A 16,826-nucleotide genomic window follows, 5' to 3' on the forward strand; every position below is an offset into this window, starting at 1 on the left:
CCCATTCCTCTCCTCTCACCCCATACACCTAATGGTTCCACTAGCCACAGAGAAGACAGAAGCAGTCCACAGGCAAGGAAGAGAACGTTCCTTCCTTCATACCAACAAGCCTCCACATTCAAGTACACACACAATTAAAACATGGGCCAGGTCTGGCTGTTATTACAGGGATTAGAAATTAGGCAAAAAGCTTTGTTTATAAGGTATTATTACACTTAAATAAAAGCTTTTGTAGGATGAGAGTCACAGGATTAGTAGGCTTAAACAATTGTGCAAGTCAAAACCAGCACACTTACAGATACAAGAAGTAACAATAGCAAACCAGAAATGAAGTAACACCCCGACTCTGTCAACCAAGATCCACATATCACTAGTCTGGTGGTTCAAACACTGGCATTCAACCTGCACCAGTAGTTCTACTCTTCAAAGAATTTGTATCAAGTTTGGAATCATTCCAATCACACTCCAACTGCACACCACTAATCTTAGGGTGGTTCTTTTGCTGTCATACATAAGTACAATTTCTATCCAAGAGAAAGAGACTTTGCAGCTGGAGGTGTGATAAAGAAATTAATGCTGAAAGTAGTATCTAAGGTCCTCCTTACATCTGCTTAGATTACAAAGACCCTTAACCTTTTGATAATTAGGTTTCTGTTATAAAACTGACATTGCACATGAAGTGGAAATAGCAATGTCTGTGGAGACTGAGCTGCTTCTACCAAATACTAACAGATCAGCTACTCAGCACACATTTTCTTTCAGTAACAAAAATCTTCCACTAATGAAGAAAGGGCACATCTGCTGTCACTATTGAGACCAGCTCAACCCAAACACAAGAGGTTTCAAAGAAGCTGAAGGACACAACTTTGTTGTGTAACTGGAGGAAAAAGAATGAAAGTTTAAATACATCCAAACTCTCTCTTTATTAATAAAAATTATCTCAGTGACAGCACTCCAAATCAATTTACACAAAGCAGAAAACTGGGTAATTCAAGTAACCTACTGAGCACAATATTACTCATCAAACGTAATTCCAGTAACATTTTACTAGTTGCAGACTGAACTGGTACAGTCCAGAGGTATTTCAAGTCAATCTTTTGACACTTCCACTCTTACCTGGTAGCAGATGGCACAGATGTCATTGTGTTGCTCCAACTGCTCTTTTGTGGCAACGGGCAGTGATTTGATCTTATTCACAGCATCTCTGCGAAGCAGGAAACTTTTCCACCCCAGTTGGGCCCGCAACCACACATTGTAATAGGAGTGAATGAAGATGATCACAGAACCCATCACAGTCCATTCTCCAAAGATCGTTTCTGAGACACCGTATGCCACCACACAGAGAGCGACGAGGAATTCCAGCAGCCGGTAGGTGCCATTTACATAATAAATCACATCATCCATATTTTCTACAGGTTCTTTTCTGAACTCCTCCACCATAAACAGAACGTAAATGAAGAGTGTCCCAAGCACCTGTAACAGTGCAAAACCATGAGCTCGGCATTCAATTCGGAACTGGACCTTAAGTCATTTGGCATTGCCCATCGAGCTCTGCATACGTAACGCTCCCCAATCAGACAGAGGGCAGGCAAGCCCCAAAGTAGTAAAATTGTTGCTGAACTTCAAGACAACTAAAAGTCACTCTTTCCTGCAAAGCATTTAAGCTTGTTCCAAAGTACTTCCCCTTCTGTACTCCCCTGAGAACATAGCTGAGTCGATTAAACAAAAGCACCGATCATCATGAAGGGTGATTTAATTTAATAATAAAAACCCCAAGTTATAACAAATACTCATAGTACAAAACATTTCCTGTATTTACACTACTGTGTTTTGAACATCAAATTGCTTTCAAAGAGCCATAGCTAAGTAATTGATACATAAATGAGTACTCTGGAAAAAGAAACCCACCAAACAAAACCCCCAAACTTTTTACTGTGATAGTTATACCCTCAAAAGCCTTCTGGCTTTACGAGTTGAAAAAGACTTGCATTCATCTATGTTCTCAGCCCACCCCTAGGAGCTCTTTAGCCTCAGTTACAGGATAAAGAAAGAGATTTTATATCCTATCTTGTAGTTCTGCCCTTCTATCATCTCTGTTCTTTTCTCATCATGTATTTCCCCCCCAGGGTAACAGGATCACAGTTAAGGCAGGGTTTCAGTTACTACAGGGCTGACTTTCTTACCTGAAGAGAGGTTAGAATACTGCTGGAGATAATGATCAACAGCCAGAAATCCATGTGGAAAAACTGACAAATCATGTAGGCCATGTACGCGGGGAACACGAGTAAGAACAAACAGAGGCTGACTGCTCGAAAGTGCTTCCACAGACTCCTGCAAACAACACAATAGGTTTTTATTTTTTAAGTCAGATTTGAGTGTCAGAATAACAATAGGCTGACTGCCGGATGTAGGCAAGTTAGATGTTCCTGCAAGGCTTTAACTTATTGAAAGGAGTCTCTATTTTACTTGGGCACAATCTCATTCCCAGCATGCATGCCTACAACACATACAGTATAAAAAGTTCCATCTCATCTGACCTTTGCTGTTTTCAATAGAAAGACAAAGATTATGCGCAAAAATGCACCTACAGTAATTGTCATAATGGTTCAAGTCAGTGGTTAGGCATATTAAGTATCTGAGATACTCAATGTTTCAAATGTAAGTCCATTAAAATAAAGAAAATTATTAAATATGTATGTTACTGTTTGTACACTTTTCTATACAGAGTTCTCCCAGGCGATACACTTACTACAACTCCTTTATGTCTTTTTGCTAATATGCATGGGGAAAAGGTTTCCTTTTATCACCACTGCTACCTTTAGAAGTATATTCCCCAATTCAGGGATCACAAAAGAAGAAATGTAGTGGGACTTGAACATTCATCTCTGCCAGTCCTTACTCTGCTCCTATCATTTACCTCTTCCTAATCTCCTCCCCAACCTAAACACACCATCAATCTTTTTACACCCATGCATTTGTGAAGGCTTTCAGAATATCTCCAGTAATTTACTATACTACCTCTACATGTTCCTCAGGTTGTATTTTAACCTCATTTAGCTCTGGAGCTCTGGAAATGAGGTTCAGAAAAAGTGAAAGTACTGGGGGGACAGGACAGCAGCAGAAACTGGCTAATTCAATACAGTCTGAAGAAACATCAGAACACTACTGTGAGGTCTGCAATTCTGTGTCTGTGGGTGAGGGAGAAAGGGAGAGCTGAAGTGGAATTTATCCTGATCCTAGTTGATTTAGAACTGCCCGGGAGATTTGGCAGAAGAGAGTTAAAACTCGCTATCACCACAGACTGCTTGTTTAAGCTGGGCAGATGCTCATATCCTGGCTGTACTCCCTTTCCCTCTGTTACTATATTTGAAGTTAACATCTCTGCAGGCAGAACACACTGGCTACAAGTAGCCTTTAAGCTAAACAAACTCTCTACACATAAACAAACATTCTCTTTTATTTCTTCACTTACAGGTTACAGAAAGGGAAGAGACACAAGCAATTAACAAAGATACAAACAGATTAATACAAGAACACCAGATACCAACACAGCTCTTCAAAACACAAATTAAACTTAACAATAATCCCACATGATCAGAACATCTGGTACACTAATGCAAGCCTTCCACCTCTTTATTTTCTGCTACTAAACCCTATCATTTGGGGATCACAGCCTCACAAAAAATAGGTTTTACAATATCTAATACAAGGTCACTCCCAGAAGCTTCCTATCCTCAAGAGCTGAGATGATTGCATTAGGAGGAAACCTACCCAAACCAGAGGAGGTTAAGCAAAACCATTCTGGAAATCCACCCAATGGAGTGTGGGTGGGCAGAGCACAGGCCCTCGAGTCCTGGATTTGCTAGGGAGAGCAACCACTGAACAGCGCCATACTCGGAGTGGGCAGCGAGTAGCTGCAGAACAGCACAGTCTTGCACAGGCTGGATGGACGCAGTCCTGAGCGGGGGCAGGTGACCAAAGTCACCCCCGTTTGCCAGCACACAGCATGGTGAAAGGTACCACTGTGTGCCCTGGAGGGAGTAGGATAGAGGGGGGGAAACTACAGAATTTAGACTAGAAATCTGCATACAGAAGATACAGGGTAACTTTATAAGCTACTCCAAATCAGGCCATCAACTACTAGTTTATCACCCCTTAAAACAGCATTGAGTAACTTTCAGTTAAGGAAATCGGTCTCTTACTTGTCCCTTGAGGCTCCTAATGCCAAGACAATGGGATCAGCAATTTCCAGCATGGATTGAAGTATGGATGCCACCACAATGAAAAGAATAATACTGAGCAGGAACGCCCGATGCACAACTTGGAGCTCAATCAAACCTGTCTGCACAGCCAGGATCAGGAGTGTGACTCCTTCAGTCATTCCCCTGCAGATCAACAGAGTCAAAAGAACAATCAATCACATCTTTGTGTGCCAATGTTGGTTCAAAAATACATCTTGAAATACCAGGAAATAAGCTGTTTCTGCCAGAACCCTTCAAGTGTCACTGGTTTTAGCTTTTACTGATGTCCCTGCTAAGGCTTTAACCAGAAAGGAATGTTTTCAGAAACGCTGAAGTGTTGGGCATTAGGAACTAGCAGGTTTCAGAGCACTGCTCCTGACTAGCAGCATGTGGGTTACATCCAGCCCAGCAGACACCACTCAATGACAGAGCTCCCCCCAGCACAAAGCATTTCAAGAACCCAGGTTGTGTCGTAAAAGGAGGAGCCCGCCAGCCCCAGTGCTGCCTACACAAGCTCGAAGCAGCGCTGCTGCGTCTACACCTGGGCACCAATCAGCCTTACTCCTCGATCACTATGAGGACCCTCTCCATCTGCTTTATTTCCCCATCACTGCCCTCCTGTCTCCTTAGGCCCAACATCTTTGACTCAACACCTCATCTGCTGCCCAGTTCAGGCAAATCAGCAATTTAGCCATTTATCAGTTTATTCTCTCTGTACCAATAGAAAACACAGCTGTCCACTTCTTTTTGGCTTGGAACCCCAGACTGAATCTAATACCTCTGAGGACCACAATTCAGCACCAGTATTTGATGCAGTTGAAGTACGGATAACCCAGAACTGCATGCTTCCCCAAAAGATGCTTTTATGTAGACTGCTCCCAGGCAACCCTGATTTAGACCATTTTTGCTTCCACATCTTGGAATCCAAAATGTAAAACATTCTTTTGCACATCGTCTGAACTTTCTATAGAGTCAAGGGCTGGAACAACTGAGAAAGGTAGTGTCATACCTAGGATCTCAATTTCATATTAGACAAGCTGAGACAAGCAGAGGTTGTGGATGCCCCCTCCCTGGAAGTGTTTAAGACCAGGCTGGATGAGGCTTTGGGCAACCTGGTCTAGTGGAGGGTGTCCCTGCCTGCAGCAGGGGGGTTGGAACTAGATGATCTTTAAGGTCCCTTCCAACCCAAACCATTCTATGATATGATTCTATGAAGTGCTAAGAAAAGGCAGTTTCTATATTTTGACTAATTCCCACAGTAATTTACAGGCAATCTATACAATGTTGTGCTTTAAGCCTCATAGATGAGTAATGTTTCACACATGACTACAGGGTAAATGAGGAAATGGAAATACGAAGTGTTTATATTATCCAAGCATATGAAAATTTTCTAGTGACTCATGAAATAGAAAGCACTAGGACAATCAAACTGTGCAATCATAAATCCCAACTAACAGCCCTGAATTTGTTACAGAAATGAACCACCTCCCAAGAACTCTGTGACAACCTGTATTTTCACCTCAAGTCCTTTCAATGCACACACAGACTGACATACAAAAAGTCTGTCAAGGATACCCAGGAGTTCATAAGTTAAAAAATTGCAATGCAACCCGTGTATTTCTATATAAATCCCTTTTTGTCTGCTTCTTTTTAGACCCAAGGCACTTACCTGTTCATAGCAGGATCATTCATGAATGCTCGGTAACCCTGCAAGTAAAACTTGCAGAGAGTCAGAACTCCCAAAGCAACAAAAGAGACTGTGAAGACCAAGCCCAGCAGCGAGTATGGAGTGCTACAGCATTCAGCAATACTGGGAGGAGAGAGGGGAAAAGAAACAAAAATAAAATATCTTTCAATTAAAAGCAATAGGATTAGTTCTCCCTCTTGTCCTGCTAACTGTGCAAGCTGGTTTTTTTAAAGCAAAATTGGATTGGTTTCATGAAAATATTGAAGGCTCTACACAGCCACAGAATCCTCCTACAAAAAGAAAAAGACAGAGGTATTCCGTTGCTTCTTTCCCAGAAACACTGTCATCTCAGCTTCCTAGCTAACGGTACCTCCGCGGTCCCCACAGCGCTGTGCCACACGGTGGCACTGTCCTGCCTGTGCAGGGGGTTCACAACCAACCGCCAATTCGACAGCCACCACGCACCCAGGTTACGCGCTGAAATTTCAGCCAGCTCCCAGAAACAGAGTTAAAGCAGATGGATTCACTAAGGCACTTTCCACTCAGATCCACAACAGCACAAACAAACATCAAACTGACAAATGTTATTGGGAGACTGGGGGCTTTTCGGTAGCATTCCCATTGGGTTCAGGTAGGCAACACCTTTCTTTCAAACAGCTGAGCCAGAAGCAGCAAAATAAGACAGTGAAGAATATTCTCCCTCAGTAGGCTTCTTCCTCTCTTTTGCTACAGCAGTGAAGTCCCAAAGATTGAGACCCCAGATACATTTGACAATGCTGAGAATAGCTGCATTATTTCATCTCCCTCACCTCCAGCTGCTCTTCTGCTGATCCTGGCACTGCAATATTTGGAGCAGCCTAAGCCTCAGAGCATACTTGGGCTTCTGAAACACAACGTTGCCAGAACAAGGGGAGTGCAGTGCACTGCATGCCCCAACACTATGTAAAGAACCAGCTGTCAGCCTGGGATTACACATCTGGAAATCCTCACATATGTAATCCAAGGTAATACACTGACATCCCCATTCATTAAAAAAAAAAGGGGGGGGGGGGAAAATAACCTTCACTTGTTCACCAGGATAGTAGTCTAGTGAGAGAAATTATGGTGGTCAAAAACATGCCATGCTAATTAACCGACTGAAGAGTGAACAAAAAGACAAAAGAGTTTTGAGGAAGCATATGCTTCAAAAATAAACAAAGCTTGTCCAAGAAACATTTACTTTGTCTCTTTTAATGACTTCTTTAACTGGAAATCTCCTTTGAAAGCAATTCACAGCAGAAAATGTTGATGTGTTTACATAGACTATTTGCAGTGCTTCTGGTAAGCCTTCAAATTCAGCCTGTTTACCAAATCAAGCAGAGCTGAAAAAGCTTTTAAATCTTCCTGCCAGTCAAGGTAGTGAGAAACGCAGTATTTAAAGCCAGTATTTCTGTAGGATGTTTAAGGAACTCCAAGTTTCACTTCAAAATAAGTTATCAGAAATCAGGAATCCTGGCTTTTCTACCTGATGCCCAATCCTTTTTTGTCACAGTAATTTTAGTACCCTTCTTAAACTTATTTCCAGATGATCTGCTATGCAATGGTCCCAGAGGAGCTTAAGAGCTCAAAGAGAAGCCTGGGGAGCTTTCAGTGTTATGTTTATATGTCAAGCACAAGTTTAGAAATTGTCCCAAAGAGCTGAACTCTTCAAGGCTTCTCAAAAATCACAGCACTTACATACCCATGGAAAAGATTTTGAGAGGAACAACAAGGAAAATGAAAAGTACAGAACAGTTTTTAAACAGGAAACATGCAAGCAAGAGCTTTCTAGTCTGGGACAAGAGACCTATGCTACTCTCAATTTAAAAGAAAAGAACTGTTTGATCTCTTGCCTTCCCCCCCCCCCCCCCCCCGCTCCAAATACATGAATTGAGGGACACTGAATTAAACTATATGGATTCAAACAATCAAAATGCATTTTTCAACATACAGACCAAGTTGAGCTGTGAAACTCCTTGCCTCAGGATCTTTCAAATGACACCACAAGTGTGCATGAGTTTAAAGCAGAAAGTACAAATTGATGGAAGAGAAGTCTTTTGAGGGTTACTGAATACATATTAACCATATCCAGCTAATGCAGCCTGACAGCTGAAGCTGGATGTGGGACTCCAAGAGTACTAGGAAGAGTCCTGTTTGTCATTATGGATGGGTGTCTCTCCAGGTACTCATTTACAGCCACTGCTGGAAACTAGATCCTAGGCTAGATCAGTATTTGGTCTCACCCACTGCAGCCACTCTGACATTCTTACGAAAATCAGACATAGCTATTATGCACACCCCAATTGCTCTCACCTGACTTCCAGCCACACTATTTTAAGCAATCATTACACTTAAAGGACACAGATGCAGGCTTCACTCCCTTTAATGGAAGAGCACTTTTTTTTTCTTCCATTTTGTTAAACAGCCAGCTCTACATTATTAACCAGCCTGACAAGGTATTTCAGCTCCCTCCGAAGGGGTAAGAGGCTGTTAGTGGTAGTACCTGAGTCTGTACTTTTAAGATGAATAAGCATTTATAATTTTTCTACTGTGACAGAGCTGAGAATGTTGAGAACATTTGCATAATTTTTCTCTATTTTTTCCAGTTGCAGGGAGAACTTCACAGAGATAAATCGGTATTCATTCACTCATAGATCAAGCCAATGCAAGTCTGTAAAGGAAGTTCCCTGTTTTGCCATGAATGGGAAAAGTCACAGTTTGGTGTAGGAATAAACTCAACTTATTTACAAGGAAAAGGATTGCTTCCCCCACCTCTGCTAACTGCAGTACTCCATCGTAACGAAACTAAAATTGTAGCAGAGATGAACAGGAGAAAAAACTTCAGACATCAATGGTTTTGTTAACAACCAGGTAACATAGTCAGTGCTTTTACATAATGCAGTGTGACACTAAGCAATTTTAATACTACATGCAATAAAATCCCTGGCATTTCTCCTTAATGATAATAAATTTTGACAGCTTACGCTATGGTACCATAGACAGATACACACACTCAGAGAGGCAAGAAAAAGCTAAGCAATTGGAAAGTCTGATTGGAAAACTGTAGTGATGAGCAAGTTACTCAAGTTGCTACTCAAACAGAAGAATTAATGATGTACGGTCTCCAAAAAACATGTCCTAGGTCACCTGTGTGTTTAGACAACTATTACCTTTTTTCTCCCCATCTCAGTATTACACCATCTAATGTGCCTAACCCACCTGCTGCAACACACCCAGTTCCTCTCTGCACTACATTTCCCACTCCCTTTTGTGTGCTGTAATTTCTAGTTAAAAAACAGCCAACAAAGGCACATAGGTTCCCACCCGAAGAACCCTTCAAATGCTGCCTTTCTCTCAATAACAGCACTAACACAGACCTCTCTCCTTTATCTTATAACCAGTTTTTACAAAGCTTTTAGGAATTTGGTATCTTCAAGATCTTTACACCTCTGCCAAAATAACCACCGCGCTCAAAAGTTACTTTGGGAGCTGGGTACTTTGGCTGCTTGGATGAACTCGAGAATGTGCCCCACATCAGAATGATGCAATAAGACATATAGGGCTCAGAAAGCAACACAATCATGAATAAGGTATCAGTTGGACTGAACTTCAGCTGAAGCATCTCAGACTTAAAACCAATTTGTATACTGAAAGCAACTTCTGAATCAAAGCTCTAATTATAGCTATCCCCTCATCAAAGAAACATTTTGCTTTCTTTGGGAATTCTCCCAAGTTCTACTAATGCTGTCTGTTCTGAATGGGATCCACACCTCTGAAGGACAAGCTTAACAGGGTTTACATACATGGTTGCTGTGATAAGGACAAGTATTTGTTCGGTATCCAAATGCAATAAAGCCAATCTACATATCTAGTCTCTAAAAGAGCACAAACATTAATTTCCAAAAGACAGTAAAAGCAGAAAAACAACTAATTGCAGACCAGTTAATTACCTTGTCAAGAAGAGGAAGAGGAGCCTCTCTCTTGAGGCAGGCTGATCCCGTGTACTGAAATAGGAATAGATCTGAAGAGCAAATAAGACAAGCCAAAACACCATGAAAAGAACTGGGACGACCAGCTGGTTCCACAGGGACATTCCCAAAGCCAGGAGACCATACACCTCCACCACCTGGGCAAGACACAAAAATGTGGTTTGTTACTGGTTCACAGCACCTCTGATGTGATAACAAAAGAATAGTCAACAATATAGCCACAAGGAAGCTGAGGATAATTCACATGGTATTAGGCATCCCAAAGGAAAAGAGCAGGTACATCAAACTACAGTTTGACAAAGGGAGAGCCCAGGTTCGGCAGTGACATATTATCACTGTCTGTCTCGAAGTAGGGAGAAGTACCTGACTGTGCAGCAAACTATCAGACCAGCCGAATGCCCCTTCCTATGAATAACAGGCTCGGAGCTGCTGACTGCACCCACTCACAGCCAGAGGGGCAAGCATACGTGCCTCCCATTCATGCAGAACCCTCTCAGACCTTTTTGCCCAGCTTAAGTCACAGCAAGGTTGTTTTCTCAGCAGCTACTGCCAAGTCATGCACATACTAGATACTGAAATATGAGCCACATCACAGCAAATCTGCTTTGCTGACCTGCTTTTAAGGAAAAAAACTTAATACCTCAGTTATGTTTAAGTAACTCAAAAAAACCTACACATGTACCAGACTTCTGACTGCTCCTAATCTACCAAGTGTTTTGAAATTCATGCTTAAGAGTTATTTCAGAAGACTCTGAAGCTCAAACTACTTCTTTTGTATTACAAATACTAAGTTACAATGCAGTCATTTCCAAGAAGCTGGAACTTTATATAGCTGGACTTAATGCAAAAGGTCAAAAGGAAATCACTTATAACTACTATTTCCTCACCATCTGCTTCCCACAATGACATACAATCCCATAATGGCTAGCAAGTTTTAGCAAATGCTTAAAAAGCTGCCTACTTAGTCTTTCATGACAAGCCTGAGGGATGCTACACTCACGGGACCTGCTGCAGTATGCACTGCAGCTGATGGACAAGAGATATTCTGCTGGCAGGGACATGGTGCCAAGCCCCCACTTTTAGCCTTGCACACAGACTTGTGAAGGAAGTGCTTCTGCCCTCAGGAGACTCCCTTGGCCTAGGACCAATGCAAGCAATCCTATGCAGCTCCTGGCAGAGTACTCCACCACATCGGAAAAGGGTCATGCTATGCTCATAATGTAGATTCATAACCGTAAGGTATTTCTGGCATCTTCTGCTGCAAGTATGCAGCCAAGGTTCTGGACCTGCTTTTAAGTTATACCATTAGCCACAGTCTGAAATACACATGCACAAAAGCTGCCTCAGTCCACCTGTTAGGGCTGTCTCCCCTACAGTGCTGCATTCAGGAAACACTCCTGGTGTTTAAGATCCCAATATTAACTAAGTTTTGCCCCAATATCAAAACAGCAATCAAATCCAGCCTAAAATAGTAGTAGTAAGCTCACAAACACCAGGATGAAGGCATTGTTGAAAACTAACAACTGCACAAAATTATAGCAATGGAAATACAAATAGGAAAACATTTAAGACAAAATGGCAATATCCTCCTTTGGAATAAGCATACTAAGCTTCATTTGTAGTGGAGTTGCAGCCAGTTATACGAACACACTATGAACCCAAGTTTCTTCTGTTCTATTTCAGGAACATAGGCAAAAGCAGCAAACTCTTTAAAAACAAAAATCCCATTTTCCCATATTGTCAATACAATGCAAAAACCACTCGCACACAGCTTTTCATTCCAACCCACTCTCTACTACATGCATTTAGAAAAGCAGGATACACCACTCTATTATAAATCCAGTGCCACGTTCTGAAGTTTCTGCCATTTTCTCTGTACTCCCAAGGAAAAAAAAAACCTTTATGCCCTCTGCATAAAAAGTCAGAAGAAAGATTATGATCAGCGTCCAAAGGCACGTACAAGGAATACTTCTTCCTCCTGATCATAACACTGTAATACAGTCTGGCATGCAATGATTTGAAATGGGGGGGGGAGAGAGACAAGCACTCCTAAAGATGAGGAGACTTGTGTAACAGCTATATTTAGAATATGATTCTGACAAACAAAAGAAAAAACATCTGCAAAGAAACAACTATTTCCTCCCTCAACCTGGAATGCATTTCCAATTAAACCATTCATAAGATGTTGAAGTGTTTTAAACATAAGCGTCTAATAGAAAATAGATGCATGATTCTCAAATCCAATCTGAATTTGACTTCAGGAAGCTAAACTCCGCATCTGTTCTGCATGTGGAAAATGGAAGTGCTGGTTCCAACCTGTTGCAAGTCTTTGAGCTGTACAAGGACATGCAACTGCTTTACCCCAAATGTTACCACTCTAAGTAAACAGTAAGTATGATTTTCTAATTCTCACTGGAAAACAAGGCTATTGAAGTTTTGCCAGTTAGCTCCTGAATTACTTTTTAATCAGCAAATCTACAAGCTAGTTATGGACAAGATCAGACCATGCTAGGTGCTGTACAAACACAGAAGGATAATCCTGCTCCAAAGACCAATTACATACAAAATAAATAACCAGACAGTAATGATCAACATGACAGGCTGAGACCTTGGCACACCAGACACCTACTGCTGCCAAGTTTTTGTTTGTGTATGACAGATACGACAGCAAAGAACAGCTTTAAAGAGGGCTTTGAAAGAGCTTAACAAGTTAGTTTTCAGACTGCTTCTGAACTGAAGAGCAGAAGGCAGAAAAACAGTGGCTTGGCTTGAAAAAAAATCAAGCAAGTGGTGAGAGCTGAAATAGCAGGTCAGTCAAAAGTCAAGCAAGCATCAATCTTTATATGGAAATATACAGAAGGATGCATATACACGTATATTTTATTTTTAAATAAAAAATGTGAGGTGTGATGTTTATGTACCACTAACAAAGTGTCTTTTCAACTAAATATGTATCAGATTGCAAAGCATTAACAAAATAGATGTCAGATCAGTCTTCTCTGTTTCTGCTAACTTTTGCTGGAGGTCTCAGCAATGCTGCTGTTGTAAAGAAAATACTACAGACCTTTCAAATCACTGTCTGCAAGTTACAAATCACTGGCTGTAAGTCAGTGATTATTACAGTCAAAATCAGCTTTAGTGTTACTCTCAATTTAACACTACTATAATTACAAATGCTTTTCATATAGAAGGCATTTCTTGAAATGAACAGCTACTACAATTAATGCATAGGGATTACCTTGCTCACTTAATGAGGCTGTAAATAAATTCCATTCTGCCACAATCTTGTCTTTTAGCCTGGATTTGGGAAGGACTAAGAAAAGTCCAGGCAAAGTGGACATGCTCAGCTGGGCAGCAGCATAATTCAGGCTAACGTCTTAACTGCTCACCAAAATTATAAGATACCATAAATTAAAGAAAGAAGATGCTATGGATTTCGTTTGCTGAGAAAGCATGAGTTAACAGACACACACACACATATAGTTGCATAGAAGACAGCCAAAGTATTTTTTATTGCTTTCCTGGATTAAAAAAAACCAAAAAACCTAGGCCAAGAAAAATAAAATTGTTACATTCTCTGTCTTACCTGGACAAGCTCTCTGTATGCAGATTTCGCCAAGTTATAGGGCACCAGAAGATTTGACGCCAGAAAGTACAGAACTTCCAAACCAGTGAAAATCATGGCAAATTTGTTGATGACGACAATGGTTTCCAAAGGGACCAGGCAAAGTCGTGCCAGCAGAGGGAGCATGTGAGCAGAGAAAAGCCAGATCTGTTTTGTTTTCATGACGCAGGAGCAGAGCGTACATACCACCAGCTGACCTGAAAACGCAACACAGTATTTTATAATAAAGCTGATTATCCCTTTCAGGAAGAAACGTATTTTAATACATTATCTTTCCATAACACAGTTAACATCCAGCACATTATGACAGTTCTAACTAGGACATATCTGTTATGAAACCAGGCTCCTCCGTGTCTTTTGCTGGGTCACAAAAGTTAGCATTTTCAAGTTACACAAAGTGCCTGCTTTCACTTTACAGATTAGTGAGATGTAAACCCAACACGCATGCAGAATCATACTCAGATTAATACAAAGTCCCAGGAATAAATCATGCAGAGGATAACCCAACAAGTCATCCCTCTTTTTCCTTAACATCCCCAGTTCAACTTAAATTCCATCAGTATCTGTATACACAGCAGTAGCTTTTCTGAAGCCCAGCTATACTACTATTTCGTCCCTATCTGTGCAAAAAAAGCAACAATATTTATACTGTCTAGAGGAACTACTGGCCAAGAACACCAACAGAACAGCCAGGTCAGCAGCTGAGACTTCAATAATTTCGTAATGCCTGAGGCAGTTGCTCAAAATTATCACTGAAGCTTGCAAGTGACAGATAATTAACAACTAAATTCTCTTTAACAGTTGGCAGGGACACAAGCACGAGCACATCTCTCCCACATATGAAGAGATCTGGAGGGTGGTATTTCTAGAGCAGACCACTCCAGTATAACTGCTCCCGTAAGAGACACTGGAAGTCGTACCCTTTATCTCAGAGAAAATGGAATGGGGCAAAATGCATATTGCCTGGATAAGAACAATTCTCACTCATTATTTTGCAGTAAGGAAAATGTTTATTGCATATTATTTAAAAGCAGAACCTTGTTCACCATCCATGTTAGCTTACATCCAAAAGCTGCAATACACAGTACTAAACCCCAGTGCTTATGCTCTGTTTTGGAGCTACCTCCACCAATGTTTGCATTTCACAACTCTTCCTAAAACCAGGAGTTAGCCTTAGCAAAACACAGTAGCAAAATCAAGGCTGTTAACATCTCTAGGTCAGCACTAACTCCATGTGTGTGTCATATAAGCTTATTGACCTTGTAAGCCCTTCTGGATGGGTTGAGGAGGGAAGCTCAAGAGGAGAAATAACAGTACCAGGGTTTTGCTTTCATTCTGCCTAGCTTCCCTACCTAGGAAAGGACTTCTGCTTTCAAAATAACTGCAACTGAGCTGAAAGCAATCTCTGATCTCTACTACTTAAGCATACAAAGTTCTCCCTCCTTCACACTGTCCTCTTTCAAGTTTAAGTCCTACTGTCAATTTGCTAGATGTGTTTTTGAATTAGCATATGTCTTTTCAGAGCAAGCACCCTTGCTCTTAGCAAGACACTATCAGCATACTGGGTCTTATAAGCCTCAGAGAAAGTTACTCTACTCATCTTTTAAAAAGTCCAACAGACTCCAGCTCTGAAGCATTCTCCCTCTGCTTTGTTGTTCTCTGCCCACACACACATTGCTACAACCCTATTTAAGATACCACCAGCACACTGCTGTGCTGTAATATTCAGGAGCCTGGCACAGTCAGCTTGCGAGGATTTCTGCGACTCATGGTAACTAAGGCAACCCAGCTCAAACACAAAGTGATACAAACACCAGCATCCAATATGTTCTTCAGGATTTACTAAGTGTCATCATCTGACATAAAATACTGTAACAACATCACGTTAAACAATCCACCACTCTTTGGGATAAATCCGGCGCTCTCCAATCACAAAATAGGACCTCTGAGTCTAGTTTAATCTCACAAGAACAAAACCTGCTTTCCTCCAACAGCGATGTGCTGAGTATGCTGGTCATCCCTGCTAAACTTTCTGACCGTCCCACCTTTTTAATTTAAACACCAACCAACAGCTACTTGTCATGGGAAGGAGAACTGTACACCGTCAAAGGAAATATATGGAGCACTTTCTCCGGAGGCCCCAATCTGCTTCCTGAAGTCTGCAGCTTCTCAATTCTCAACCCCTTCAGGACGGGCCTGAAAATACCTCCAATGAAGCTTTTGGCGATTGGTACTTCCCATTTGAAACCAGGGTAGCAGCACCTTAGTTCAGGACAGACAATGTCTCCCTGCAGTAGATCATAGTTTATCTCCAAGTACACCATCAGTCATCACACAATGTAGCAGGATCAGTCAGAAGAAATTAGTTTGTGCCTCATATCAGATCATAAAAATATTTTAATGGTCTAGCTATCTGCTAAGACTAGCAAATCCAGCTGAATGTTTGCACTCCATAAACTTAAATGCCATGGACTGAAAACTGCCACACACAGAACCCGACAGCTGAAATCCTCCTGCAGGACACCAGGCTCCTCTGCTAGGGAACGAGGCAAGGAGGAAGAAATCTATTGCCTTACGTTCCTGCTCATTCTTTTCCCTTCCCAAAACCTCCACAAATACATTAAACATTGCTGACAGGTAGCCAAAGCCTCTCAGCTCGTAAGCTAATGGAAAGTGTGCAACAAAAAAGCCTACGCGTTACAGCCACTGTTCAAGCCACTTTCAGTAGGGAACTGTCTTTATTTCATTTCCAATTTTAAAAAGCTGATGTTAACAAATTCCCTGGCTACATCGTTAACTGTTATGCAAAAAACAGGATGTCTGAAAGTTAATATATAATCCCATTATTGTGCAGTAAGAAAAAGCAAGTCTTCATGGTAGCATTGCTTCCAAAACCATGCAGCTTTGTAACATTCACAGCTGACATGCTCACAAAGTGGCACACTCATCCAAGGGGCAGCCTTCAAAGGCATCTATTTCTTCCATCCAGCATATTAGTAACCCTGGTCAACAGTCATCAGACTGAATTAGATCCAGGGGAAGAAATGACTATGAGAGCCCATTCAAAAAGCACTAATGAATAAAAGCATTAACAAAGATTAAATTTGTGAACCAGATGGTGTACTGTACATCATCCCCTTAATTCTGACCAGAACTTTAGGAACCAGAGCTGTATTAGTAGCACGATTATTCCCCCATGCACCTGCCTCAGTGCCTTTGTCAACAGTGCTGCAGCACAACACTCTGGCAGAACATGTAAGAAAAAG

General features: G+C 41.3%; 1 protein-coding gene across 6 annotated transcripts in view; it reads right to left on the reverse strand.

The window, feature by feature from the left end:
- The window catches only part of RNF145 (ring finger protein 145), a 52,946-nt gene that overhangs the window by 1,686 nt on the left and 34,434 nt on the right, over window positions 1–16,826 (reverse strand). For all 6 annotated transcript variants that reach the window (XM_054841553.1, XM_054841558.1, XM_054841559.1 and 3 more), the window contains 6 exons: window positions 13,522–13,757; window positions 9,897–10,072; window positions 5,911–6,051; window positions 4,203–4,385; window positions 2,184–2,331; window positions 1,117–1,473 (listed from right to left, as the gene is read on the reverse strand). In XM_054841553.1, the coding sequence (XP_054697528.1) occupies window positions 1,117–1,473; window positions 2,184–2,331; window positions 4,203–4,385; window positions 5,911–6,051; window positions 9,897–10,072; window positions 13,522–13,757 (1,241 nt within the window). The remainder of the gene's footprint in view (window positions 1–1,116; window positions 1,474–2,183; window positions 2,332–4,202; window positions 4,386–5,910; window positions 6,052–9,896; window positions 10,073–13,521; window positions 13,758–16,826) is intronic.

The sequence above is a fragment of the Grus americana genome, chromosome 14, assembly GCF_028858705.1.
Source record: "Grus americana isolate bGruAme1 chromosome 14, bGruAme1.mat, whole genome shotgun sequence".
NCBI classification, from domain to species: Eukaryota; Metazoa; Chordata; class Aves; order Gruiformes; family Gruidae; genus Grus; species Grus americana.